Raw genomic sequence first — 26,108 nt, forward strand, 5'->3', positions numbered from 1 at the left:
TCTTTCCTCATGCCAACCCTCACTGTGTAGCTTCCAGCGCGATCATCGGGACGAGAGAGCGAGCGCTTAAAGCATGCGACAAACCCTTGCAATTCTAATAAGACAGGGCCTGCAAACACGGACACAAGAAAGAAGTCACCACACCACAAACGCCGACTAACAACTGAATATTAGAATGAATACTTATCAAGTACCTCAGCTCTCTGTTATTCTAAACCCTTGCATCTCCGCTCTTTCTTGGTGGATCCGAGAAACTTTCCTGCAATCGATTCGTGAGACAATGAACTCCGATACTGAAGTCATTCGATCATTATTTCTGAGTGTGGTTCAGGAATCTTTTAAATAGTTACGTTTTCTCCCCGACGTTGAAAAAAAAGCCTCAAAAATGTTTTTCTATGCAAGTCGGTTTTTACCGAAGCACGCATGAAGAAGAAAAAAAAAAGTTCAGTCGCAGACGAGCAATAGTTGAAGGAAGTTTATTTCACATAATAACCAGTGGTAACAGCATTAAGAGGGTGCATCATCTTTTTTTGGCGAGGTCACTTGAGCGGTGATAGCTAAAGAAACAGCTAGCCGACTAACAGTGCAATAACCGCGTGAATCACTCAAGAAATGTGGCCTCGCGCGGCGTTCACAATAGTAAAGGAACTTTCCACGTTTCTTTTTTTTTTTTTTTACAATAGCAAAGGCTTGGAAGCACTCTTACACGCACGCATTCACAAAGCGTACTACAAGCCGGCCGTAATTTATTTTATATACATGCATGTGAGATTGCAACATCCCGTGTTACCACAGACATATTGGCGCATTAAAAATTTAAAAATCTGTATGCAGCAAAAACACTAACAAAAAAAACAACAACAAAAGGACATTGATCATGAAGCACAAGTTTTACAAGTTTACACAACTTCAGTGTTCACAATGAAAAACCAAACAACAGCGATATTATATTGACCGTAGAACGTAACTGTCACGTATTTCGCGTATCATTCCAGAGCCGCCATTTTGTATTAAGACAAGCAAAATAAACGTTCGAGAGTAAAGAGTCTTGAGGTGATGCGATACAGTTCGAACAGGGAATGTCCCTGCAGCTGATGTTTCCAAGAGTGCATACCTGTCAAAACGCTGGCCCCTGCAAGATTCCCTGTTCAACTATTTCGCAGACCACACACATGCTATTAGAAGGTGCTGTGCGAATAAAGATGTTTTCGATCGGTGAATAAAGCATCATTTGTAGTAAGCGAGAAGGATCTACATTTCAGTCTTTAGGAATCACGTTACCTCTAAAAATCTGTGATGGATCATGGATGATTAGAAGCAACAAATGAATCAAGTGTCCCCGAGATGCATCGACTTTACTGAAGTCGTTGAAAACTATGATAACGTAGATTGATTTGCTAGCCTTTGCGATAAAGTTTGCAACGCCGTCGTCGCTAATAATGCTCCAAAGCCTTGCTGTGACGTCAGGAACAAGTCAAATCGCGTTGAAGTTGGTGGTTCGTCGTTCGAATACCAGTGAACCTAAAAGGGTAATATGTCAAGATATTTTTGCCCAACCTTTTAAGTGCAAGGACACTGTTACACTGCAAAATTCTACTAGTTGCACTAAGTTTGAAGCCTTCGTTTTCGAATCTGAACATTCACGGCTGGCGGAAGCGTCCGCCTCGGTGGAAAGTTCTGACAAGCTCAATGCTATAAGCAATCTGTACAGTGAAAAGTCACAAGTGCTGTACAAAGTACGCTTGAACTTTCTTCCAGCCAGAAGCATAGATGCAGAACTGTGTATGTGTATATATATTTTTTCCCTTTCGCAAACTTTATTTTTACTTAACAACCAAGTAGAAAGGGGTAGCCGTCGCCAAGTAACGGTGACAACTCGCTTATTTTTATTTCATTGAAAAAAAAAGGTGCGAACGTCCATTGCGTTGATCGCCAACGTGAACGTTCATTCACATTGTGCGTTGTGAGAGGAATACGAGAGACCCATCTAACCGTTATGCGTCAGCTGTGTACATCGCGCTGCTCTAACAACTCCTGCCTATAGCTTAAGAGAAAGGAGACACAACATTTTTTTTTTTAATTTTATCTGGTCCCTATTTCGCTCCGGCATGTCCGTTTTATTCTTTTTTTGTCTACACACTAGGTTCAGCAATGCTTAGGGGAAGGGCGTAAAGAAGTGTTTAGGCGACCATTTACACCATCGTAATCGAAAGGGAGCTCAAGCCCGTGACGGAGGGACGGTGTCGTTGAGGTTTTCAAACTCGTATAGACACTTCGAGGCTAATGCGCCCGAAAATGAGGAGACGCTGTCTTCGAGAGTATTTAGTTTCTCGAGGAGGCTCCTTAAGTCCGAAAGAAGTCGCTCAAGGGGCAAAAACGCCCTAAACACACTAGCAGGATTCTCGGTGGCATAGGCGAAGTCTTGAAGGACCCTGGATGGCTTGCTATATCACTGCGGCGTAGATGTTAGTGAGGCGTTGCTACGAGGCAATGCATCTTGACTTAAGAGGCGATGTATCTTGCCGTCGCGCCTTACTTGCTGTACACCAAACATGATTGGTATCGTGTGCGCATGCAGTGACAGGACCGCCGTTTATGCGTAAGAAAGCAGAGCCACGCTATACAGATCGATCTGAGATGTCCCGGACAAAATTCTTGCTACGAACTGTACAAAGGCTATAAGGTAGTGGACAAGACGATGCTTAAAACGGCATCGCGTGGCCTGCTGGGATGCACAGAGTCATTGAGGCGCCCTCTGTATTGCGGCCAAAGCCTACACCTACGTTCACGCATACAGACGTGCTTATAAGCATCGTTTATTTTAACGAACGGTATAAAACGTCTGTCGATCACACCACTCGAGAGTTGCATGCATTTTGAAGAGCGTACACGCTTCAGACTTCTTTTGCTGGCGTGCTCGTGATTGGCCAGTATATTTCAGTCTCAGAGCTGGTCGAGCGGCCAATCAGCGTGTGTAGTATGCCTCTACGTCTCCGCCCAGGCGGATAGTAACAGCCAAGTAGTCTACATGTAAAGCTTGGTCGACGAAAATAGGGTTCAAGCTTCGTTGCATTGCATAACGTACTTCGCTAGAAGCGAAGGAGATTGTTAGTATACATGTCTAGGCTTTGGCACTTGCACTTAGCCAACGGCACAGAGTTGACTTCATTCCTGTGCAGCGGCAATACTTGCTGCTACGCGGAAACCGAAACTATGTACGTCGTTCACACATGCGGCGCACTACCAACTTATTTGCGTAGCTGCGACCCGAGAGTGACGACGCTCACGTGGTAGAAACAAGCCCCTAGCTGGACCAGTTTATGTACATTACGCCGTACATTTCCGAACTTGAAATAAATGTTTTGGGGTACATTTCGGTACTCTCTTTCTTGCACTCTGCTGACGGCAATACAAGCACGGTAAATGACAGCAATTACACCGACTCGGGCACAGGACACTTATACATGGCATTGAGTGCGATCTCTAAAAACGAAGGCTGGCGGTATACACCGACTTCTTTGAAGAAACCGGTGCACTAGACGGGCCAGACGCTTGGCAAACAGAATAAGAGAGCATCCACTGAGTTCCCATATGCCGTTTCTTCGACTGCATCGCATTCTGCCACCTTTTTAGTTTTCACGACTCACTTGCGAATACGCTTTTATTTAAAGAAAGAAGTCAATGAGTTGTAACTGCTAAAATGACCTTGTAATTTCCGATTGAGCAGCCGTGTTTATAATCTAATCAACCTTGAATTTACCTTGAATCAACCTTGAATTGCTTGAATTTAAGCGGGTATTTCTTTACACGTCTGTTTTATCTCGCTGAAGCAGAATTCGCGGTTGTAGTCATTAAGTTGCTTTCAAGCACTGGTGTCTTTTGTTTTCTTTTTTCACTATGACGCATCGTAATGTAACCGAAATTGCAAGCGTCATTCGACGGCCCATATATGTAGAAGCGCTTGTCTGTAGTGCCCCTCGTACAACTTCCATACATTTTCGCCGTTTTATATGAGGAAGGACGGCTTTTGCTCTTTATTTCATCACATCAAGGTACAAGAAACCAAGGCAAAACGAAAACGATCGGGCGGAACAGAAACATATAATTAAAACACAATAGAATCCCCAAAAACAAGCAAAAAAAAGGCGTCGCAGACAAAAGAATCACGTTTTAAAATAAACGGGAGCTAGAGTCACTAGCCGATCGCTCGCTGACGCCATTCCACAAGAACAGCGCCAATTAAATCAAGACTAACTTCTTCATAACGTGTTTCGCAACACACGATTGAAGGCACGGACCAAAGGTGCGACTGCAGGCTCTCAAGAATGAAGACCGGCATTGATGGAAAGGGTCGGGGTTTGGCTTAGTACCCAGAAACAAGCGAAGTGGTCGTGAGCTATTGAGGTAGGATTGAGGTGGGCATGGCGGTGGGCATTGGGGTGTGATTGATGTGGGCATTGCAGTGGCCATTGGGGTGAGGTAGGTGTGGGCATTGAGAAGGGATTGAGGTGGGAATTGCGGTGGGATTGATGTGGGCGTTGAGGAGGGGTATAGGTGCTGCTGAGATGCGTATTGTGGTGGCATTGAGGTGGGCATTGAGGCGGGCATTGAGGCGGACATTGAGGCGGACATTGAGGCAGACATTGAGGCGGACATTGAGGCAGACAATGAGGCAGACAATGAGGCAGACAATGAGGCAGACAATGAGGCAGACATTGAGGCGGGAACCTTCTTTTCAATTGGTACGTCTCGCGTGACGTGTAGGCCATTCAAATATACTGACGTAGTTAAAAAAGCATGCCTTGTGCACAACGCTTAAGCAAGACATTTCGCAAAGGAACGTGAAAATTGCATAGGTATCTTAGCTGGACCGGAGCGGTCGATTTATGCTACGCTAGAGTAGATCCTCTAGTGTCAGCTGTAGACACAAAAGCAAAGTCGTGCGGTTTCTGAGGAGGCTTACCGTTGCTGACTTGTATTTTCGAATATCATTACACTGATAAGCATCGGATGATAGCAGCAGACCTACAGTTCTTATATAGGTTTTGCCTTACTGTAAGGGACTACGCAACATTTGCGTTATGGCACACAATAATAAACAAATAAAAAGGACAACTTGTACCTCACTACTGCGGATGCAACCCATTTCATGTTCCACGGAAACATTCCAGTTTTCGTATAGAGTCCCGCATGATCGTACGTCACCACCCACAATGCAAGATATGAGAAACACGTCCTTCGTGCAGAAAATTTTTTGTGTGAAAGGAAATCCTGGGACGCATCGAATGACGGGAGTCTGCGCAAGTTACAGTAAAGACTCTGGTAGCGGTGTGCGCTTAAACAAGACACAAAAGTGAATACATAAATAGTTGGGTAATAATATGCACAACATGGTAAACTGACAGGTGCCTCACCATCAACTTATTACCTTCATATGTCGCTGTTCTAATAGATGAATAACTATTTAAAGTAGAAGTATCGTACTACAAAGTGCGATACCCAGCATAGTTAAATATCGCTTCGTATCTGTGGAGCGCTTAATGACACATTCGTATGACCGCAATTACTGCACGGCTTTACAGCACAGTGTTGGCGGTCGCGACTGAAACATAGTGTGCCGCATATTGCAAGCAGGCGGACACAAGAACAGACGGCGATAATGACCATTCGAAGTGGTTGGTTGATGCTTTAAAAGTTATAAGCTTTCGAGGCCATTATTCCGTGAAAGCCGCCGCTAAGAAAATTATGTAAACCAAAATAGGAGCGGGGCGATGCACTTTTACGACTGAACTACTCGATTTGATTGCGTCGTTGCTGCTTGTTGAGTCTGTGTTTCCGATTGTCACCGTATACATATATAGGCGGCCAAATGCGCAGCCCCAGTGGACGCCTACCGTAAGGCTGTTTCAAGTTCTGGGCCAATCGGCAAGGAAGACAAACAGAGCAGAAGACAGCGCAAAACTTAAAAAAAAAAGCGTTGCGAGCTGCTTTTTTTTGCTGTAAAACCAAGATGGCGGATGAGCAGACTGCCTGTTGGCTAAGCATGATCGTTTGCGCACAATGACCACGCCGCTACACTGCTTGTTTCTTAAGCCCAAAGAACTTAAGCTTGAACAGCATTTCAAAGCTCAAAGAAAGAGAGACCGCACCTGAAAGCGTGCGCAAGTCATGTTTCTTTTTTTTCTTCTCACATTTGCACACACGATGCCTTACATTACAGCGATAACAACCGTTTGTCATCGCATTCATCTTTTGGCGACGTAGTCGGCTGAATGACGTCACCACGGAAAACAGCTCCCGTTAATTTAACGCCCCAAACCGGTTTCTTCATCGCCGACAATTTACAAACCGGCTTCAACGCCGGTGCGCCATCTGGGACGAAATCAAACTCCGCCACGTTGGCTTATTCGAGCCAATCACGGAAGCTGCAAGCAGCAGCCCCGCGAGTCAATGAGGAGCTCCGAAATACGGAGGCTCCGACAGTTACAACAAGAGCGGCACCCCTAGCTGACCAACACGAGAACAAACACTAAGTACGAAAAAGAGAACTCTCCACGTAGGAAAATACATTTGAGGACGAAAACCAACGGGAAAGCAACGCTAACTAAATCAAGTTTTTTTTTTCCGCTAGAGTGCAGCGGTGATGGCGGACGTAGGATGCCAGGCCGGCACGTACTTCTTCCGAGGTTGTGAAGAACTGTCCCACGCTTGGGCTGTAGACGCCATCCTACGACGCCACCACTTGGAATGTTGGCCGTTGATAGGCGTGACATTTGATTGATCGGTGTGAACGTTGTTTACAGTTGATCGTGGCTTTTCACCGAAGCCCTCCACGAGTGAGTCGTTTCCTTGCTTGTGCCTTTTGCGGAAGAGGGCGCATATTTGAGTATATACGTTGCGTGGAGAAAGTCGCAATAGCCAAGCCGCCATCGTAATCACTCCTTGTTCAGGTAGTGCAGCACATAGTGCTGAATAAGGTCGTAGCAGTACTTGTACTCGGTCTGAAAAAAGAAAACAAGAAAGAAAAATACAGTGAGAACACATTTCAAAAACTACACTCCCTTAGCTACGCGGCGTGGGCCGTCAGATGTGGATCTCTATAGCATGATCTTTGTAGACATTGTCTGTCATGTCTGGCGCCGAATCGGGAGGACGATATTTCAGATCAGGTAGTATACTCCAAAAAAAAAAAAAAGAAAAAAATCTTGAACAGTCGAGCTGGGGAAATATTCCGGATTGTGGATTTCACAGTACCCAACAGACGTCATGTGGAAACTGAATTTAGAATATCGATCAGATGTTCTACTTTATCGTGCACCTAAACCAAAACGCGGCAGCCGTGGCAGGGAATCGAACTCGCGCACCTCCAGCTCACAGAAGCGCGACACCTCAGCAGCTCAGCTGTACCACAGCGAGTGGCAGAGACAAGCGACGCGTGGATACATGCAATATCGTATACTCGCCATGTTCTCGACGAGCTGTGGCCGGTGCCTCCGCACCGTCCTCACCGCCTGGAAGACGTCGACCTCACCGTGCTCCACCACCTGCTCGATGGCAACGTTGGCCGCGCAGTAGACGCCCGCGCGACTCTTGCCGTTCCTGTTAATATAAAAAGAAAGAGCGGAAAGCTTTCGCCATCATGGCCAATTCATGGCCAAATCAATCAATCAATCAATCAATCAATCAATCAATCAATCAATCAATCAATCAATCAATCAATCAATCAATCAATCAATCTGTTGCGCCTCAGAATGCGGCGCTCGGCAAAGAAGAAGAAGTTGGCATTCGGCCGCGCGTCGGGTGCAGCGCAATAATAAAAAAAAAACAGTTCGAAAACTGAACGCTGTCAGGGCTGGATCTTTCTCGCGTTAGCTCCGACAGTTAATGGTGACCCGATAAAGAACACGCAGCCCCGATCATCCCGCATGGATCCCGCCGGCTCTGCCACCAATCCTACCGCTCCTGACGCCCAAGAAGACGCCAGACCTAGCGGTGCTGCGGTCGCTGCGATCCAACATGTCAACCTGCCACCATTTTGGCCCAACAGCCCCAGCACATGGTTTGTGCAGGTCGAGGCGCACTTCCGTCTACGGCAAATCACCAGCCAACAGACCAGGTACTGGCATCTGGTGTCCTGCTTACCTCCGGACGTAGCCGACGACTTAGCTGATATTTTAGCGTCGCCGCACACGAGCCATCCCTACGACACGTTGAAGGCAGCTATCATTTCCCGCAAGTCTGAGTCCGAACACAGCAGACTCCAACAGCTCACCACGGCCACAGAGCTCGGTGACCGTCGCCCATCACAGCTCCTGCGACGCATGCGCCAGCTCCTTGGCGGCCCGTCTGCCCCTCAAGAGGAGAAGCTGTTGCGTGAGTTGTTCCTCCAGCGCTTACCGCAGAGCATGGTCCCGGTCCTCGTGGCTGCAGGAGATGTCCCAGTAGACACACTCGCTGAAATGGCTGACCGAGTGGCGGACTACTCGCGGGCACATAGCCTCAACGCCGTTACCGCACCGCCACCGGCCACCGCTGCAGACCCGGCGCTCGCGAGCATCGAGAACCGTTTGGACGCCCTTGTCAGGCGCCTCGATGGCTTTGTACCTGCGCATCGTCGACCGTCATCCAGGTTCCAGATACACAGTCGCTCGTCGACGCCCCCACGTTCTCCGGAACTTCGGTCAACCGATGCGCCGCGGGACGTCTCATCCTCAACCGTGTGCTGGTACCACCGCCGATTCGGTGCCTCTGCTCGCAAGTGCACTCGCCCGTGCTCCTGGTCGGGAAATGCGACGACCGGCCACTGACGGCGGCAAGTGGTACTGGTCAAAATTCATGCCGCCTTTTCTATGTTTCTGACAGGTCACTGGCGCTTGCTTCCTAGTCGACACAGGAGCCCAGGTTAGCGTCATACCGGCCTCGTGTGCAGATCGCCGTCGCAACGAACAGACCTGCCCACTCCAAGCGATCAACAATTCCGCCATTCGCACATACGGTCAACGCTCTCTTACACTTGACCTTGGACTACGCCGTACGTTCCGCTGGATTTTCATCCTCGCTGATGTCTCGCAAGGTGTTATTGGAGCTGACTTCCTCAGTTTTTTCAACCTTGCTGTGGACATGCATGCTCATCGCCTCATTGATCTCAACACCCGCCTCTCCATCAACGGTGTACTCTGTACTTCCTCGTCAACGGGACTGCGAGCTCTCACACCTGCTTCGCCGTATGCAAAAATACTCGCCGACTTTCCCAGCATCACGAAGCCGCACACCAGAGAGTCACCGGTGAAGCATTCCATCACTCACCACATTGTGACCACTGGACCTCCCGTTTTTACACGACCCCGTCGACTATCTGGAGAACGCCTCGCCATCGCCCGCCGTGAGTTTGAGCACATGCTTGAACTCGGCATTGTGCGGCCTTCCTCAAGCAACTGGGCGTCGCCACTCCACATGGTGCCGAAGAAAGATCCTGGCGACTGGAGACCATGTGGGGATTACCGCGCTCTCAATGCCCACACCTTACCAGACCGCTATCCACTTCCTCACATACAGGATTTCACATCAGATTTGGCTGGGTGCACAATCTTCTCTAAGATTGACTTAGTGAAGGCTTACCATCAGATTCCTGTAGAACCCGCCGACATTCCGAAGACGGCCATCACCACCCCATTCGGTCTGTTTGAATATGTGAGGATGCCTTTTGGATTGCGCAACTCGGCACAGACCTTTCAGCGCACTATCAACGAGGTCACGCGAGGTCTCGATTTCGTATTTGCCTACCTTGATGACCTCCTTGTAGCAAGCTCATCCGGCCCTGAGCATGAAGCCCACCTGCGCACCCTGTTCCACCGCCTGGATGATTACGGCCTCGTAATTAATCCCAATAAGTGCCTCTTCGGCGTCGCTACAATAGAGTTCCTAGGCCACCTTGTCACTCCACAGGGTATCCAACCACTCGCCAGCAAAGTGAAAGCTATTCAAGACTTTCCACCCCCGACTTCACTGAAGCGACTCCGAGAATTTCTGGGCCTACTAAACTTCCATCGCCGCTTTCTTCCAAAGTGTGCCACATTCCTAAAGCCCTTGACCGACCTATTGGCTAAACAGAAAGACCCGGCTGCGCCACTGGAGTGGACCGAGGACGCCGCATCTGCCTTCGGCACTGCCAAGAAGGCTCTGGCAGACGCCACCATGCTCATACATCCCGTCCCTGATGCCCCAATTCGTCACCGATGCATCAAGCGTGGCAGTTGGCGCCGTTCTCGAGCAGCACGTATCCGGTTGGCAGCTCCTTGGTTTTTTTCTCGCAAAAACTAAAGCCACCGGAAGCAAAATACAGTACATTTGCCCGAGAACTCCTCGCGGTATACCTCGCCATCAAACATTTTCGTCATTTATTGGAGGGCCGGGACTTTTACGTCGTTACAGACCACAAGCCCCTGACGTTTGCCTTCCATCGCAATCACAGCAATTACACTGCACGGGAGATCCGTCAACTATGCTTCATTTCCGAGTTAACTGTGGATCTCAGACACGTCCATGGGCCGGAAAATGCTGCTGCTGATGCACTATCCCGCATCGATGCCTTGTCGACCCAGCCACCACTAGACATGGAAGAGCTAGCAGCTGCCCAAAGCAACGATCCTGAGCTGCATCGTCTTCGTTCTTCATCCACGTCTCTATCGTTCACGGAGTGCCCGCTTCCATTTTCTACCTCATTAATAACGTGCGAAACGTCTACTGGTGTCCCTCGGTCCTTCGTGCCTTCAGCTTTTCGTCGTGCAATTTTTGATCAATTGCACAACATGAGCCATCCTGGTATTCGTGCGACCCAGAAGCTAGTCACATCTCGTTTCCTTTGGCCAAGCATCAATGCTGATGTCCGACGCTGGGCGCGAACCTGCCTTGAGTGCCAGCGGGTTAAAGTTCACCGTCACACTGTCACGGCAACATCCCCCTTTCGGCCTCCAGACGCAAGGTTTTCTCACGTCCATCTCGACATCGTCGGCCCTCTTCCGTCATCGCAAGGAGCCTGTTACCTGCTGACATGTGTGGATCGCTTCACCAGATGGCCGGAAGCGTTTCCCATTTCCGACATTACAGCACCAACAGTTGCTAAGGCTTTCACAAACGGCTGGGTGTCGCGCTTTCGTCACCACTGATCGCGGTCGTCAATTACAATCGGCCCTTTTCACCGCACTTGCCAATATCTTGGGCATTCGACACATCCACACAACTGCCTACCATCCTTCCGCCAATGGCATGGTCGAACGGCTTCATCGACAATTGAAAGCTGCCCTCACTGCTCACCAGCCAAGGGAACGTTGGCTCGACCACCTCCCCTTCGTACTTCTGGGTGTTATGTCCTGCAATCATAAAACATTTCGACCCTACAGTCACAGGACAGTGCCAGCACTGTGGGGAGGTGGCGGACACCTACCACATGGTGTGGGCCTGTCAAAACAACTCAGCCCTTACTCCTCACCCGAACCCTACCCGAGAGGACTGGGAGGCGGCCCTGCTCGGCTGCTCAGACCTTCAGGCCCAACAGGCCTTGGTACAGAGAGCCAGGGCGGCGGCTTCAACCAATGGGGTCCCGGAATAGAGACTCCACCTAGTCTGTAGGAACCTCTAAAGAGGTCCCACGCCTCTCCTTGTAAATAAATGCTTTTCACCACCACCTATCCGATCAGCATTGAAAGCGGATCTCGGCTGCTCATCAGCCGAACTAGTCTATGGCGTTTCCCTGCGTCTTCCAGGAGAATTCTTCGAGCCATCATCGCCACCTTCCACTCACGATGCCTCCACGTACATTCGAGAGCTGCGCACCACGTTTCGGGACCTTGCTCCTGTGATTCCTGCCGACCGACACCCCCAGTCTGTCTTCGTCAGCCAGGATATGCATGACTGCAGTCACGTCTTCGTTCGGCGTGACCAAATACGGCCACCACTCACACCAACCTATGATGGCCCATTCCGCGTACTCCATCGTACACCTAGACGTTCACGCTGGACATCAATGGCCGTGAAGACGTCGTGGCTGCCGATCGACTAAAACCTGCGTATATCGCCGCTCTCGCGTCCGCGGGGCTTCAATCTTCAGCCTGGATGCCCTCATCCAAGCATGTCCACTGGGCGACTCCTATGACTCTCGTTCTACGGGGGGGAGCCCTGTAGCGCCTCAGAATGCGGCGCTCGGCAAAGAAGAAGTTGGCATTCGGCCGCGCGTCGGGTGCAGCGCAATAATAAAAAAAAACCAGTTCGAAAACTGAACGCTGTCAGGGCTGGATGTTTCTCGCGTTAGCTCCGACAAATCAATCAATCAATCAATCAATCAATCAATCAATCAATCAATCAATCAATCAATCAATCAATCGAACATAATAAGGCTGACACGGGTGCTGGTTGATATAACTTCATCTTTTAAACTTTAAAATCAGTTAGGGCGCGCTTCAATCAATTCATCTATCGATCGAATCTAGTAAGGCCGAATCGGGGGCTGATTGGTATTAATTCATCTTTTAAAGGGTAAAATCAGTGTTTAGTATGCGCTCCACCTTGTCTGTGCCTTTTGTTTCTGAGGCTTCGTCAATAATAATAATAATAATATCTGAGGTTTTACGTCCCACAACCAGGATATGATTATGAGAGATGCCGTAGTGGAGGGCTCCGGAAATTTCGACCATCTGGTGCTCTTTAACATGCACTGACATCGCACAGCACACGGGCCTCTAGCATTACGCGTCCATCGAAATGCGACGGCCGCGGCCGGGCCTAGTCAATAACTGGAAGCGCTTTCAAAGAATCAATCAATCAATCAATCAATCAATCAATCAATCAATCAATCAATCAATCAATCAATCAATCAATCAATCAATCAATCAATCAATCAATAAATCAATCAATCAATCAATCAATTTCAGTCCATCAGGAAAACAAACAAATAAGCCTCCGAAAAACAGCTGTCCACAGACAGACTGACAAGTCCATTGACTTCAAAGCATTCCGGGTGGTACTATCGTACACGATAGTAATGCCCAGAAGGCTTCAAGCTGACAAAATTAGTTGGAAATACAGCGTAATTCGACAGCATATATGCTCTCGAATTACGTCGCATTCCCAACTTCATTTTTGCCAGTTCTCGTTGCCTTGCAGGGAGGCAACTCGCGCACTTTATTGCAGCCGTGGGTACAGTCTATAACCATTCTGCCTTTTCTCCATTTCCTCTCTCTCTCACAGTGGCCGTGGACACTACGTTGAACCAGAACAAAGGCGGGAATAGGAATTGTTGCACAGTCAGCGGCTACCCGTCCGGTACTATAAACTTTGTCGTGGTGTTGTAGTTGTACCCACGTGGATATGACGAGAACGGGGCCGTAGGTTGTCCTCTGGCGCCATCTCTCGACCATGTTCATGAGCTCGACCAGGGTGTTGGTGGAGGTGGGCACCTTGTGGCGCTCGGGCCAGCAGGTGATCTGGAAGATTTGCGTCGTCTTGGGCTCCGCCTTCACGCCCGCCATCAGCTCCGTCAGCGACACTACCTGCCGTGGTATCAACGAAAAGGTGTCACGTGTTGTTCTTGACACATCAATCAGCGTGTCAGTATTTGACGCATTGTTTTCCACACACAAGTTAGAGTTTCAGTATTATAAGGGGGGAAAATAAATAAACTCGTGGAGTCGGAGGTTCGAATCGCCCGCCGGATATCTCAGTGTGTTTCTTCTGAAGTTCTTTTCCGATCTACCCACGTACCCTTTTAATGCCGTCACTTCCGTGACGGAAATGACGTCCATGAATTTTTGGTAGACCCCGGCATAAAGTGCTTTCGTGTTACACCCTCAATCAACTCGTCGCCAAACCATTGTTACATATGTCTTTTCTGGAAGGTACATCTTTCATAACTCGCTTTTGTAAGATAAGCTTCCATGTAGCACGCTGTCGACGAAGAGTACATTTGGAAGCTCTGACACGATCTGTCATAGTTAGCGAAAGTATAACCAGCTGTCACTTGCCTTCTTGTTTATCCTGAAAATCCACGTCTTGATTTTCGGGTAGTGGTTGTACGAGACTACGTCCACCGTGAACACGGGACCATACTTCTTACGCTTCTCCTTCTCCGTTGGCCAGAACGAAGGGTAGGCCTGCAAAGAAGCAACGAATAAAAAACTGACGACGTATACTTTTGTGTTTCGAAATTGTGTCACGTTAAAAAGAAATAGCTTTTAAAAGTAATTGACGGTTCACATTTAAAGCACCCTTCTCTTGGAATCACTACTGTTTAGCTCCAACACCTAATTTCAGCAAATATATAATCAAATCTGTTTCCGCGGGAAGGTTCTGATGAGACCATGCCGTATAGACCAGTCGAGATTAAAAACGATTGGCGTCATGAAGCCTGCAAAACTCACGTTCGAAGGCGGAGGGTTGCAGAGGACGATGACAGAGTTGCAGTCGTGGTCGTACACCAGAGACCACAGGTCCTGCGCGGTCCGGACCATTGGCCACTCCGTCACTATGTACTCCTTGGAACGGCTGTATCCCTGCAGAAAATTTGGTACAGTGGGACGATCGCGGGACCATAAAAGAGCTAATTTGTAAAACTGAACTATAAGTGTGCCCGCAATTCCAAAAGAGCTAGTACATTTTCTGTTCCTGCTTTCTTTTTGTGAAGATGGGGGTGGGTGGGAGGGGGTTGTTACCACAACGAGTAATATTTTGACAGATGTGTTTTTTTTGTAGTTGTGAACAAATTTACACAACATCGTTTTTGTAGATAAGCTGCCCCCAGGTGGTTGAGTCCGCAGAGCGTTATCAGCTGTATAAGAGAACTGCATCGAAAAAAAAAGAAAAAAAAGAACGGCCCGAGACCGCACGTAGAGTAAAAAAAAATAACGAAAATAAAACAGCCAACTTACGTCAACGAAGACAGCGTTGATGTAGTCCGTGTTGTCGTTGCTTTGGAATGACGTCAGGTACGGCCTGAAGTTGTCAGCTACAAAAATAAAGAAATGGCGGGCATTTCAGAATTATTTCAGACATTTCGGGCGTAAATTCATCGTAATAACTGTCAACTTCAACCTCATCTTCAGCTTCGCAATCGTGAACTGTACAGCGAAAACATCTATGGCGAACTTACAGTCAACTCATGAATGCTACAACGTGAGAAACCTTGTGGTGGTACTTTTGCAAACATCATGATTTTCTCTAATTCGCGTTCTCTTGGCACTGATCACAATACATTGACAAACCGCCTGTGACATCTTTGCGTTGTGCATGCCCAGTGTAACTGCGCTTCGTAATCTATTTTATAATCCAATTACATTCCAATCCAATTAAAATCCAATCTAAATACATAATTACATTATAATACCATACTGCTTCAACTTCAAAATGAACTGGATCTTCAACACTGGTATATCATTACAGTTCATGCTTCGTGCTTTACTTTGCCCATTAAACTGACCAAAAAGAAGGCCTACTTGACGAGGAATACTTTCAAACTCCTGGTATACCAACAAGACTTTGCTTCAGGTCAGTTGGTTTACTAGGAAAAAAAGGGAAAAAAAGAAGATATCGAAGCAATTGCTAATAGTGCTAAATAGACAGCTGAATAGATTCAGAGAAGAATTAAAACAATATCTGAAAATATCGGGACTTACGCGGCACGGTGGCCACGTCTCGATTCTTGTCCCTGTTCTCGGGTCGATGACCGCCAGCACAGTCGCCGATTGACAGCTTGGACGACATCTTGCAGATTTTCTGGGCAAATCAGACGGAACGACATACGAGTGAACATGCGTAACACAACACAAAAAAGAAAAAAAAGAAGAGCGCTCGCCGGGTGCTGTCGAACTGTAAGTTCTAGTCGACCAAGCGACGATGTCGTGTGATTAGGCAATCAGATAAAATCACGATGACGTCATAACATGGCGTCAGTGATGACGCCACGTAACGTTTTGCCCGTAGTAAAATTTGATGTGGCTGTGAGGTCACATCTAGTGATGTTTTTTTTTTTCATTCATGGGACATCTAAGGCTTGAGACTACATGCTCGATCTCGCTTCAATCTCTTACGAAAATGGATTTAGACAGTCTGTAGATTGTCTAAAAATGGGTGTACACAGTCTATAGACTGTCTTAAACACATTTTTGTAAGGGATGTAAGGGAGAGACATTACTGCATCTTTGCTTCATCACTGCAGATAGCTTCACTTGTGAACAAGGCCCCCGTACGGGAACCGAAACGTCTTTGTTATTTTTTGAGTGTTCTCGGTCGGCGTTTTCTTTTTTATCTTTTGACCATAATTGTTCCTGTAGACGAGGCTTCATTGAATTCTTGATTTCACCACTGCATCTAAACTCAAAAGGGAATTCATGCGCATGCATGCGACCACCAGCCAATCACGCTCGCTCGCTGTAGTCACGTGACGCGCACCTCGTACTCCTTCTGGTACTCGTTGACCTTGGTGATTGGGTTCTTGGCCGACTTGAACTTGAGCTGCTCGGAGAGCTCGGACACCGGGAACCACGTCTTGCCGCACACGTACGCCTCTTCCAGGGTCTCGTACACGAACTTGTACGCCTCCTGCGAGGAGGAGCAGAATTGGAAATGAAAGAGGAATCGTGGCGGGACTGTAGAAGCTCTAACCATCGTTATCATCATCGGCCTGACTATACGCCCACTGCAGGGCAAGGGCCTCCTCCTACGTTTCTCCAATGAAACCGGACCTGCACTTGTAGCCACGTTATCCCCGTAGACTTCTTATCTCGACGGCCCACCTAACCTTCTGCCTCACCATGGCGCGCTTGTTGGAATCCAGTCTCTTGCTCTTAATGACCAGCGGTTACGTTGGCTTCTTGCTACATGCCCTGCCCATGCCTATTTCTTGAAGTTCGACTGAGATTTCACTACCACGCGTTTGTTTCCTCACATTTAGGACGAGATAAAGATACTGCTCAACACAAAGAAGAACGAAAGTGTGGAGATAAGATCCCTGTCTTTTTTTCATGTGCGAAATCTTACCTTAGGATATATTAGCCGTCTGCATAACTGACTTTCATAACTGTCATAATTGTTTTGAAGAGTAATTAACGTCTCGCGGAAACAACCTCACGATGAATGCTACAAGTTAGTGCGAGAGTCCGCGTTCCTTGTCGCATGGACAAGGAACAAAAGACGAAGCGGAACGTGGGACATGCGAAGCGTACGAGCGCTTACCACGGTGTCTACCATTCCCTTCCTCGCAGCTCGTAGTTTCTTGGTGTATCCGAACACGTCGTACTCGCCGTCTTCGTCCGCAAGCTCAAGGTTGGCGTCGATGCACATGTAGGTGCCCGTGCGGCCACAACCGTCACTGCGAAACAACAGATCAGACATTAAAAAATAATTAAATTCAGGGATTTTGCGTGCCAAAACGACGAGACAACAACGAGGCGCAACGTAGTTAGAGATTGGTACATGATTTTTTGACCGTCTGGGATTCTGTCCTGCTCTCGTATAATTTGCTGTGGAGAGAGGTTCCGCGGTAAAAAGGAAAGAAGAAAGGTTGCCTTAATATAAATAAACAAGTAAAGGAACCAAAGAGCGAACTGAAATAACTAAACAGAACAGCATGGCAACAGACAGTTCAATGGCAAGAGTTCACCTTACACTAGAACGTTCACAAGAGCACGTTAATAACCAAGCTCTCTCCACAAAACACGTAATAACACGCCACTTCATAAAAAAAACTGCATGCCTGAGCACCACAAACGCTTGTCTTGTTACGCGTCTACTAAGAAATCTTAAGATGTTTGCTTTTCCGCAGTAGATGTTTTGCAGGCCATGGCCCAAATAATTTTTGTTATGTAAAACCATTCGGCTTTCTTTAACGTGTAACTAAATGAAAGCATGCAGGTGTTTTTCCATTTCGACTGCATCGAAATGCAGTCAGTCGCCGTGACCGGGAATCGAATCCGCGCCCTCCCGTTTAGCAAGGCGACACGTGTGAGGCCATGCGTACCTGCAGTGGACGATCGTTGGTCCGATGGCTGACCATCGGTCGGTGAAGGTTCGAACCCTTCGCCGGAAGTCGAGCAGAGCGTTGGTGAAGGGCTGCGTGTGAGACGCCCAGCTGGTGAAGTGCAGCTGGAACACGTCACGCTCCTCCTCACCCTGCAAGGTAGAAGAAAATAAAGCTGGCTTTTATTTACATTGCAGATCACTACAATCCCCTTATTCGAGTACGCGTTCTCACGAAACAACCACTGGATCGATTTAAATGAAGTTTGTTGAAACTTGATGATTAGTGGAGTTTATTGGCGCAAGGGCCAGATGTGGCCAAAGAGCGCCAGAGCGATGATAATGAACTGTGCATTACGCAGTGTGGGTAAAACAGATGTGACGTGGCTGTAAATGGGCCTAAAAGCAGTCGCTGTAAGTGAGTAAGATATACATGCATTAAAATTATGGCAATAACAAATGATGTGTGCTATGAAGACATAAAATTCATTAAAATAATACGAATATCAAATAAAAACTTGGCGTGGAGCACTAGTGCCTCGGCAGAGCCCTTAAAACAAGGGCATGGAGGCATGGGCTCATTGAAAGCTACTATCACAGCGGCATCTTCTGGACAGAGGACGCGCTATGAACTTGTTGGGCTAAAAACATTCAATACTACATCTTTTAAAAATCCAAGGACTGATTTTGCGTCAAAAAGCGGCTCTTCGCCGAGAAACATAATAGGATGTAGAGGAAGATGATAGCGGTATGCTAAGGGAAAATATTTCTTTCTCTCTCTTTCAGCTTCCGGACATTCCAGGAGGACGTGGAGGACGGTTAGCCTCTCGCCACATCTACCACACGTAGGAGGTTCATCGCCAGTCAGCAGAAAGCTATGGGTACCATATGTGTGTCCTATTCTGAGGCGACAGAATAGGACATCAGTTCGCCGTGTTCTCGTAGCGGAGGGCCAGTAACCTAACTGCGGCTTAATCAAGTGAAGCTTATTATTTATTTCTGTGTCCCACAAGCGTTGCCAGTGGCTTCGCAGTTTCTTACGTAAGAAGGGTTTTAGATCTGTTGCAGGGACAGTAGCGGTAGGGTTAACAGCGCGCAATATAATTGACGTGGCCATTTGGTCAGCTAACACATTGCCTTCGATGCTTCTATGGCCAGGTACCCAGCAAAGAGTAACATGCTGGTTGGACATATACGCTGTACACAGAACGGAATACAGCTCAATTATTACCGGGTTTTTGAATCTAAAAAGTGATTTTAATGCATTTACGACGCTTAACGAGTCTGTGAATATAACTGATTTTTGTATGTTTGACTTCCGTATATGCTTCACAGCCGACAATAGTGCATAACCCTCAGCCGTAAAGATACTTGTTTCCGGGTGCAGTACACCGGATTCCGAGAAGGATGGTCCGACGGCTGCATAAGCCACCCCTGCATGCGACTTAGAAGCGTCGGTATAAAACTCTACGCATGAGTAGTTGGACTGGAGTTGTCGGAAATGCATTTTAATATGTGCTTCTGGTGCATGTTTAGTGATCTCGACAAATGAGGTGTCACAATGTATAAGCTGCCACTGCCACGGCGGTAAAAGTTTCGCTGTGGGCATAGGACAAAGTTCTAGCAGTGGAACATCCATTTCCTCACTTAAGTTTCTCACACGCAAAGAGAACGGCTTTCTCGCTGCGGGTCGATTATGGAAGACGGGTGGCAGCGGTCATATCGTTTATAGTTGAATAAGAAGGATGTTTGATGTTTGCGCGTACCTTTATAAAATATATGAAACTACTATAGGATCGCTGTAGGTGAAGTGACCACTGATTCGACTCTACATAGAGGCTCTGGATCGGACTTGTCCTGAAAGCACCGGTTGCAAGTCGGATGCCCAGATGGTGGACGGGGTCTAGGATTTTTAATGCACTTGGCGTTGCGGAATGATAAATTATAGAGGCATAGTCAAGGCGCGACCAGACAAGACTTTTATACAACTTCAAGAGGCACTTTCGATCACTACCCATGTTGTACGTGATAGAAGCTTTAGGACGTTCATCGCTTTCAGACATTTCATTTTTACATATTTAATATGGGGTATAAACGTGAGCTTAGAGTCTAAAGTGGTTCCCAGGAATTTATGCTCGCTGCTGACAGAGAGTTGGTCTCCCTTGATCGCAACACTTGGTAGTGGCATTACCCCTCGTTTGTTGGAGAAAAGTACGCAAGTACTCTTCTGGGTGTTTATTTTAAAGCCATTCTCATCCGCCCATTTAGAGAATTTATTCATTCCAAGCTGCACTTGTCGTTCGCAGATAGACATATTGCATGATTTGAAACTCATCTGCACATCATCAACATACACGGAATAAAACATCGCGCTTGGAATTACTGACTGCAGAGAGTTCATTTTTACAAGAAAGAGTGTGCAACTAAGCACGCCCCCTTGCGGAACACCAGTCTCTTGGGTGAATGATCTAGAGAGAGCATTTCCCACTTTTACGCGAAAGGTTCGGTTAGACAGATAACTTTCAATTGTGTTTAACATGTTTCCATGGATGCCCATGGCGGCAAGATCGCGTAGAATCCCGAATCGCCATGTGGTATCGTACGCTTTCTCTAAGTCTAGGAAAACCGAAAGTACAACCTGCTTATGAATAAATGCATCTCTGATGTATGTCTCTATGCGAACAAGGTGGTCTATTGTCGACCTCCCCTCTCTGAAACCACACTGAAGGGGGTCTAGTATACTGTTACTTTCTAGAAAGTGAATTAAGCGCCGGTTTACCATTTTCTCATATAGTTTGCATAGACAGCTTGTTAACGCTATTGGCCTGTAGCTGGCGGCTAAGGACGGGTCTTTGCCTTGTTTAAGTACCGGGATGACTATCGCTTCTTTCCATAACAATGGAATATACCCAGCTGCCCACATGGTATTGTAGAGGGTTAGGAGTGTTTTTAGTGCTTCGGGGTGAAGATACTTGATCATTTCGTACATTATGCGATCGCCACCTGGCGCCGAGTTGTTGCAGCACGCAAGAGATGCCTTAAGTTCAGCTAATGTAAATGGGCAGTTGTAAGCCTCACTGGATGGACGTTTACATTTAAGGGGCTGCCGCTCTTCGCGTTCTTTGAATCTTAAGAACGTTTCTGTATAGTGTGATGCACTTGAGACATATTCAAAGTGTTCACCTAGGCAGTCCGCCTGTTCCTCCAGGCTCTCACCTCGGCTATTTACCAAGGGTAGGGGGTGTGACTCCCGTCCCATTAACTTGTTTACCCTATTCCAAACCTTCGTTTCGTCGGTGTAAGAATTTATACCGGAGATGTACCTATTCCAACTTTCTTTCTTTGCAAGACGACGCGTTCTTCTGGCTTGTGACTTAACCTGTTTGAAATTGACGAGGTTTTCAGCCGTTGGGTAATTTCGGAGTAATCTCCAAGCTTTATTTTGACTATTGCGCGCTTTCCGACAATCGTCGTTCCACCATGGTATGCGACGCTTATTAGTCATTCCGTTAGTTTGCTTAATACATTTCACTGCAGCGTCAATAATAAAAGCTGTTAGGTATGCCACAGCATCGTCTATATTAAAATCACCAATGTCATCTCCGTCTAAAAATGTGCTTTCTCGGAACAGTTCCCAGTTGGCTGACTTGGTGTTCCAACGAGGAAAGTCAGGCGAGCATTTATCTTCTTTTGTTAACTTCAACATAATCGGGAAGTGGTCACTCCCAAAGGGGTTCTTGACAACGGACCACTCCAGATATGGAATTAGTGTACTCGAGACAACACTTAGGTCTATAGAAGAGTATGTGTTGTGTGTAGTGCTATAATACGTTGGTTCTTTTTTGTTAAGTAAACATGCGCCTGACGAAAACAGAAAGTGTTCTATTAGGCGTCCTCGCGCATCCAAACGGGAGTCGCCCCATAGGGGATTATGTGCGTTTAGATCACCAACGACTATATATGGCGGAGGAAGTTCATCAATGAAGCTTTGAAATTGTGTCTTCGAAAGTTGATAGCACGGAGGAATGTAAATAGAAGTAATTGTTAGTAGCTTACCGAACAGCACTGCTCGGACAGCAACTGCCTCAAGAGAAGTTCGGAGGTTTAATTGCTTACAGGCAACACCTTTATCAACTATTATAGCGACACCGCCCGACGAGGCAGCAGCGTCGTCACGGTCTTTACGGAAGATGGCATATTGTTTTAGAAAGTTTGTTTGTGTGGACTTGAGATGTGTTTCCTGAACACACAGCACCTTTGGGGTATGTTTATTAAGAAGTTCTCTAATATCATCAAGATTATGGAGAAGTCCTCTCACATTCCACTGTAGGATCTGTGTGTCCATTTTAGATGTGTTTTGTGCTGTGTGCTCAAGGATGGAAAATTAGCTCACGGACCCTTTCCAGGGGCCGTGACTCGAGATTTTTCTTTTTTGGATCGGTCGACGGAGTCGCGCCGATCCTTAGGCGCTGACTGCGCCCTCACGCTCGGTGTTGTGTCCATTGCATCTTGCGAGGCGCTGGACACGCGCTCTTGCGAGCGCTGCGTTTGTTTTGAGGGCCTCGCCTCAGAAGACGAGACCTTCGCGCCCCCCAACCCGGAGGTTGGTGGGTCCTTCTTGGATGGCGGAGCAGCACTGGCTGCAACCGCCGAGGGGGCGGGTGGCGTCACCGCCGGCTCACTACGCGTGTGCCGGACAGCCGCCGAAGGCCGTCGTGGCGCTGCCCCCTGACGCGCCACTTCGGCAAAGCTGGTTTCTGGTAGGTAGGACACCTGCCTTCGTGCCTCCTTAAATGAAATGTTTTGTTTTACTTTAATTGTGACAATTTCCTTTTCTTTTTTCCAGCATGGGCATGACCGTGAGTATGCGGCATGCTCCCCTTTACAGTTCGCACAAAGAGGAGAGTTTTCACAGGCATCAGATGTGTGTTCTTCAGCACTGCATTTGGCGCAAGTTAGGCGGCCTCGGCAGTTCTGTGAACTGTGGCCGAACCGCTGGCATTTGAAACATCGGAGAGGGTTTGGTATATATGGCCTCACTCGAAGCTTGATGTACCCAGCCTCGATGGAGTCGGGCAGTACACTTGAATTGAAAGTAAGTATCAGGTGCTTAGTCTGGACTTCTTTGCCATCACGCCTTATCCTAATTCGTTTCACGTTGATGACATTCTGTTCGCTGAAACCCTCCAGGAGTTCAGCCTCCGTCAGCCCTAACAAGTCATCATCTGAAACAACGCCACGGGTGGTATTCATGGTTCGGTGTGGGGTTACTATTAAGTTGGTATCTCCAAATTTCGCTAGATTAGGCAGTCTCTCATATTGTTTCTGGTCGCGGAGCTCCAAGAGGAGGTCACCACTTGCCATTCTCGATACTTTATATCCTGGGCCAAAGATTTCGGTCAAAGACTTCGAAACTAGAAAAGGTGAAAGTGTTCGCACTGGTTTGCCGGGTGTGTCAGCGTGGATAACGTGGAATCGGGGGAAAGATACTCTCTGGTGACCAAAAAACTGGAAGACTTCGTCGGTGCGCCCTCTTTTGTGAGGGCGATCAGGGAGTGGGGGGAAGGAACTAGCCATATGTAAATGTTTATATTTCGGCAGCAGCGCCAGCCACCCACCATGGAGTCCTACAAGGGGACGCTGCAGGGTCTGTAAGCACAGGCCCTGCAGGCGCCAGCTGTACGCCACCACTATAACCGAGTATGGTGTATCCAAGGTAGGATAACCACACAGGGTTAACCCTTGCCGCCAGGAAACACGGAAGTCAATGGAAGAGAGTAGAGGACAGGAAAGATTTAAAGTAAGAGAAAAGACGAAGATGTGAGGGGAGAGGCAGGAAAAGGCGACTGCCGATTTCCCCTGGGTGGGTCAGCCCAGGGGTGCCGTCTACGTGAAGCCGGGGCCAAAGGGGTGTGTTGCGTCCGCCGGGGGGCCTTAAAGGTCCAATCACCCGGCGTCGGCTCAACCCCCAGGATCCCCTTTTCCCCGGACACGGCAAAGCCACGCACGGCTAGGCGTGGGAGGGGGTCGAAACCCCCCCGTTAGCTCGGGTCCGTGGTGTCGCTACACACCAAACGCCTGCTTGTGCAGACGCCCCTGCGGGGGTTTGTTGAAACTTAGTGAAAAAAAAAAAAAAAAAAAAGTTCAGTGTTTGCACAGGTAGCATATTTCTGGGGTTATTACGAGCCAAAACCACGCGATATATTTATGAGGGACGCCGGAAATTTCGACCATCCGGTGTCCTTTAACGTGCACTGACATCGCGCAGTACATGGGACTTAACATTTCGCCTCCATCTAAATGCGACCAACGCGGCCTAGATCGAACTCAGGATTATCAGGGCGGCAGCCGAGCACCGTAACCACTGCAACACTGAGGCGGACGCTATAGTTAGCCAAATTTCGGTTTAGACGTAGAACGCACTAGAAAGAATAGCGTTGGAGGGAAATCTCCAACGTGCCCAATGTGGATGTCCAATGTGCATTAAGGTTCCAGCGCATAATTAAATCAGAATTTCATGGTATCGAAGCAGCGAGGCATACAATGTAGTGCGTTAGACGTAACGGGAATATAAGATATACAAACTGCATCTAAAAAAAAACAATGTTTGAACACTTATATAGACTTCCACTCGTTCGGTGGAGTGTTTAGAAATAAAAGAGGTTGTTGTCTGTGAAACAGTTTTGACATTGCTTAGAAAACTGCGTTAGAAGTCCACGAGTATCTAAAGAAGGGATCGCGCTTCAGTAAGTGTCACCTTTCGTAGCCTGAGCGTCCTGATGACAAAGTTTGCCATGGCGTCCTCCGAGAGCAGCGTCACCTCGATGACGCCGTACTTCTCGGGCTTGTCCAACTCCATGGGCCAGTACTGACAGCACATCACCTGTGACGTCAACACGGGACGACCGCTTGCACTATGCACTGAGTATTCGCAATGGGAGGCAACTCGTACGTAATTGAAGGTTAACTGGGCAGCGGTTACAGGGCAAATAACTCATTGGCTACACGAACGCGGAAAATGTAACGAGTGTTTGTGAATGTCTTGCACGCAGTTTTTGTGAAGAACTCTGTCGTCTAAACGTAATATTAAATGCATTTAGTGACCAATAGTGGTCGTGCAAGAACGCAAACAAGCATATAATGTTTTTAACTCCCCCCCCCCTTTCTTTCTTGAAGAGGGTGGGGAGGGGGGGAGGGGGCGTCAGGCACGGCCAAAGAGCACCACATGCATTTCTAGACCGCAAGCAAGAGTTCAAGGCTTGCATTTCGCTTGTCTAAAAATCAAAATCGCGTGGTTTTACTGACGCCGCCCCACACGCAGTAAATGGGCAGTAAGGCGTCAGACTTGCCACTTTGTCTTCAGGAATTAATTGCCAAGGAAGTTGGTGCTGTGCCCTATGTATTCACCCTACCTCGAAACCAGTAACCCACTGAATATGCGTAACCGTGCCGTTCGCACCACGTGATACCACCAGTCGTACCGTATACACACACCTTGCGTACTGAAGAAACTATCGTGGGGATATCGCACACGTCAAGCAATGGAGTACGAGAAGTAATCATTAAATTACAGGAATAGCAAAATATGTAACTTATTGCGCACGAGTAATCAAGTGCCTCTGACAGGCTTCGTACTAGCCTCGCAAATGCTAGTGCTTACCGTGAATCTTAAATTGCGCCCGTCATTCTTCAAGAATGAAGCTACTCACCCGAATGAAGTCGAACACCTTGGTGAGCATGACGACGACGTAGCACTTTTTCTCCCACACCATTCGCCAGAAGTCGCTAATGGTGTCCTCATTTGGACCTGCGAACACCATATAGTATGCATAAACTGCGCATGTCTTGTATGTTAAATGTTAATGTTTGCGCAGCTAAATTCTCGCTAGTTACATTCCACTGCTGAAATTCGTAAGCATTAATTTTTTTTTTCAGGTTTTCTCAGATGATAAATTCAATCTGGGAGTTAATCCCGGTCTTCAGTGGCCGCAGTGTAACACTGATTAATAAAAATATTACTACCACTGGAAAAAAAATACTACTACTACTACTACTACCCGAAACATGCCAGTTAATCAATTAAAAAACCCAAGCGTACTTACCGT

The 26,108-nt window shown here is 47.6% G+C and overlaps 1 protein-coding gene and 1 long non-coding RNA gene across 4 annotated transcripts in view; one reads left to right on the plus strand and one right to left on the minus strand.

The window, feature by feature from the left end:
* Window positions 1-4,341: 4,341 nt before the first annotated feature.
* On the plus strand, window positions 4,342-4,795 carry LOC125759830 (uncharacterized). Its single transcript, XR_007417534.1, has 3 exons — window positions 4,342-4,462; window positions 4,498-4,588; window positions 4,697-4,795. It is a non-coding gene; the product is annotated as an uncharacterized LOC125759830 (long non-coding RNA).
* Window positions 4,754-26,108, minus strand: part of LOC119405177 (receptor-type tyrosine-protein phosphatase kappa) — a 190,352-nt gene continuing 168,997 nt past the window's right edge. For 2 of the 3 annotated variants that reach the window (XM_049419228.1, XM_049419227.1), the window contains exons 7-18: window positions 25,713-25,810; window positions 24,761-24,886; window positions 18,005-18,156; window positions 17,221-17,356; window positions 16,438-16,587; window positions 15,663-15,762; window positions 14,919-14,995; window positions 14,412-14,543; window positions 14,012-14,144; window positions 13,357-13,540; window positions 7,464-7,599; window positions 4,754-7,001 (exon numbers count right to left, since the gene is read on the minus strand). In XM_049419228.1, coding sequence (XP_049275185.1) covers window positions 6,936-7,001; window positions 7,464-7,599; window positions 13,357-13,540; window positions 14,012-14,144; window positions 14,412-14,543; window positions 14,919-14,995; window positions 15,663-15,762; window positions 16,438-16,587; window positions 17,221-17,356; window positions 18,005-18,156; window positions 24,761-24,886; window positions 25,713-25,810 — 1,490 coding nt within the window. In that variant the 3' untranslated portion in view covers window positions 4,754-6,935. Of the gene's footprint in view, window positions 7,002-7,463; window positions 7,600-13,356; window positions 13,545-14,011; window positions 14,145-14,411; window positions 14,544-14,918; window positions 14,996-15,662; window positions 15,763-16,437; window positions 16,588-17,220; window positions 17,357-18,004; window positions 18,157-24,760; window positions 24,887-25,712; window positions 25,811-26,108 lie in introns of all 3 variants that reach the window. The other variant, XM_037671990.2, reaches the window with a different exon arrangement.

This window comes from Rhipicephalus sanguineus, chromosome 9, assembly GCF_013339695.2.
Source record: "Rhipicephalus sanguineus isolate Rsan-2018 chromosome 9, BIME_Rsan_1.4, whole genome shotgun sequence".
Lineage (NCBI taxonomy): Eukaryota > Metazoa > Arthropoda > Arachnida > Ixodida > Ixodidae > Rhipicephalus > Rhipicephalus sanguineus.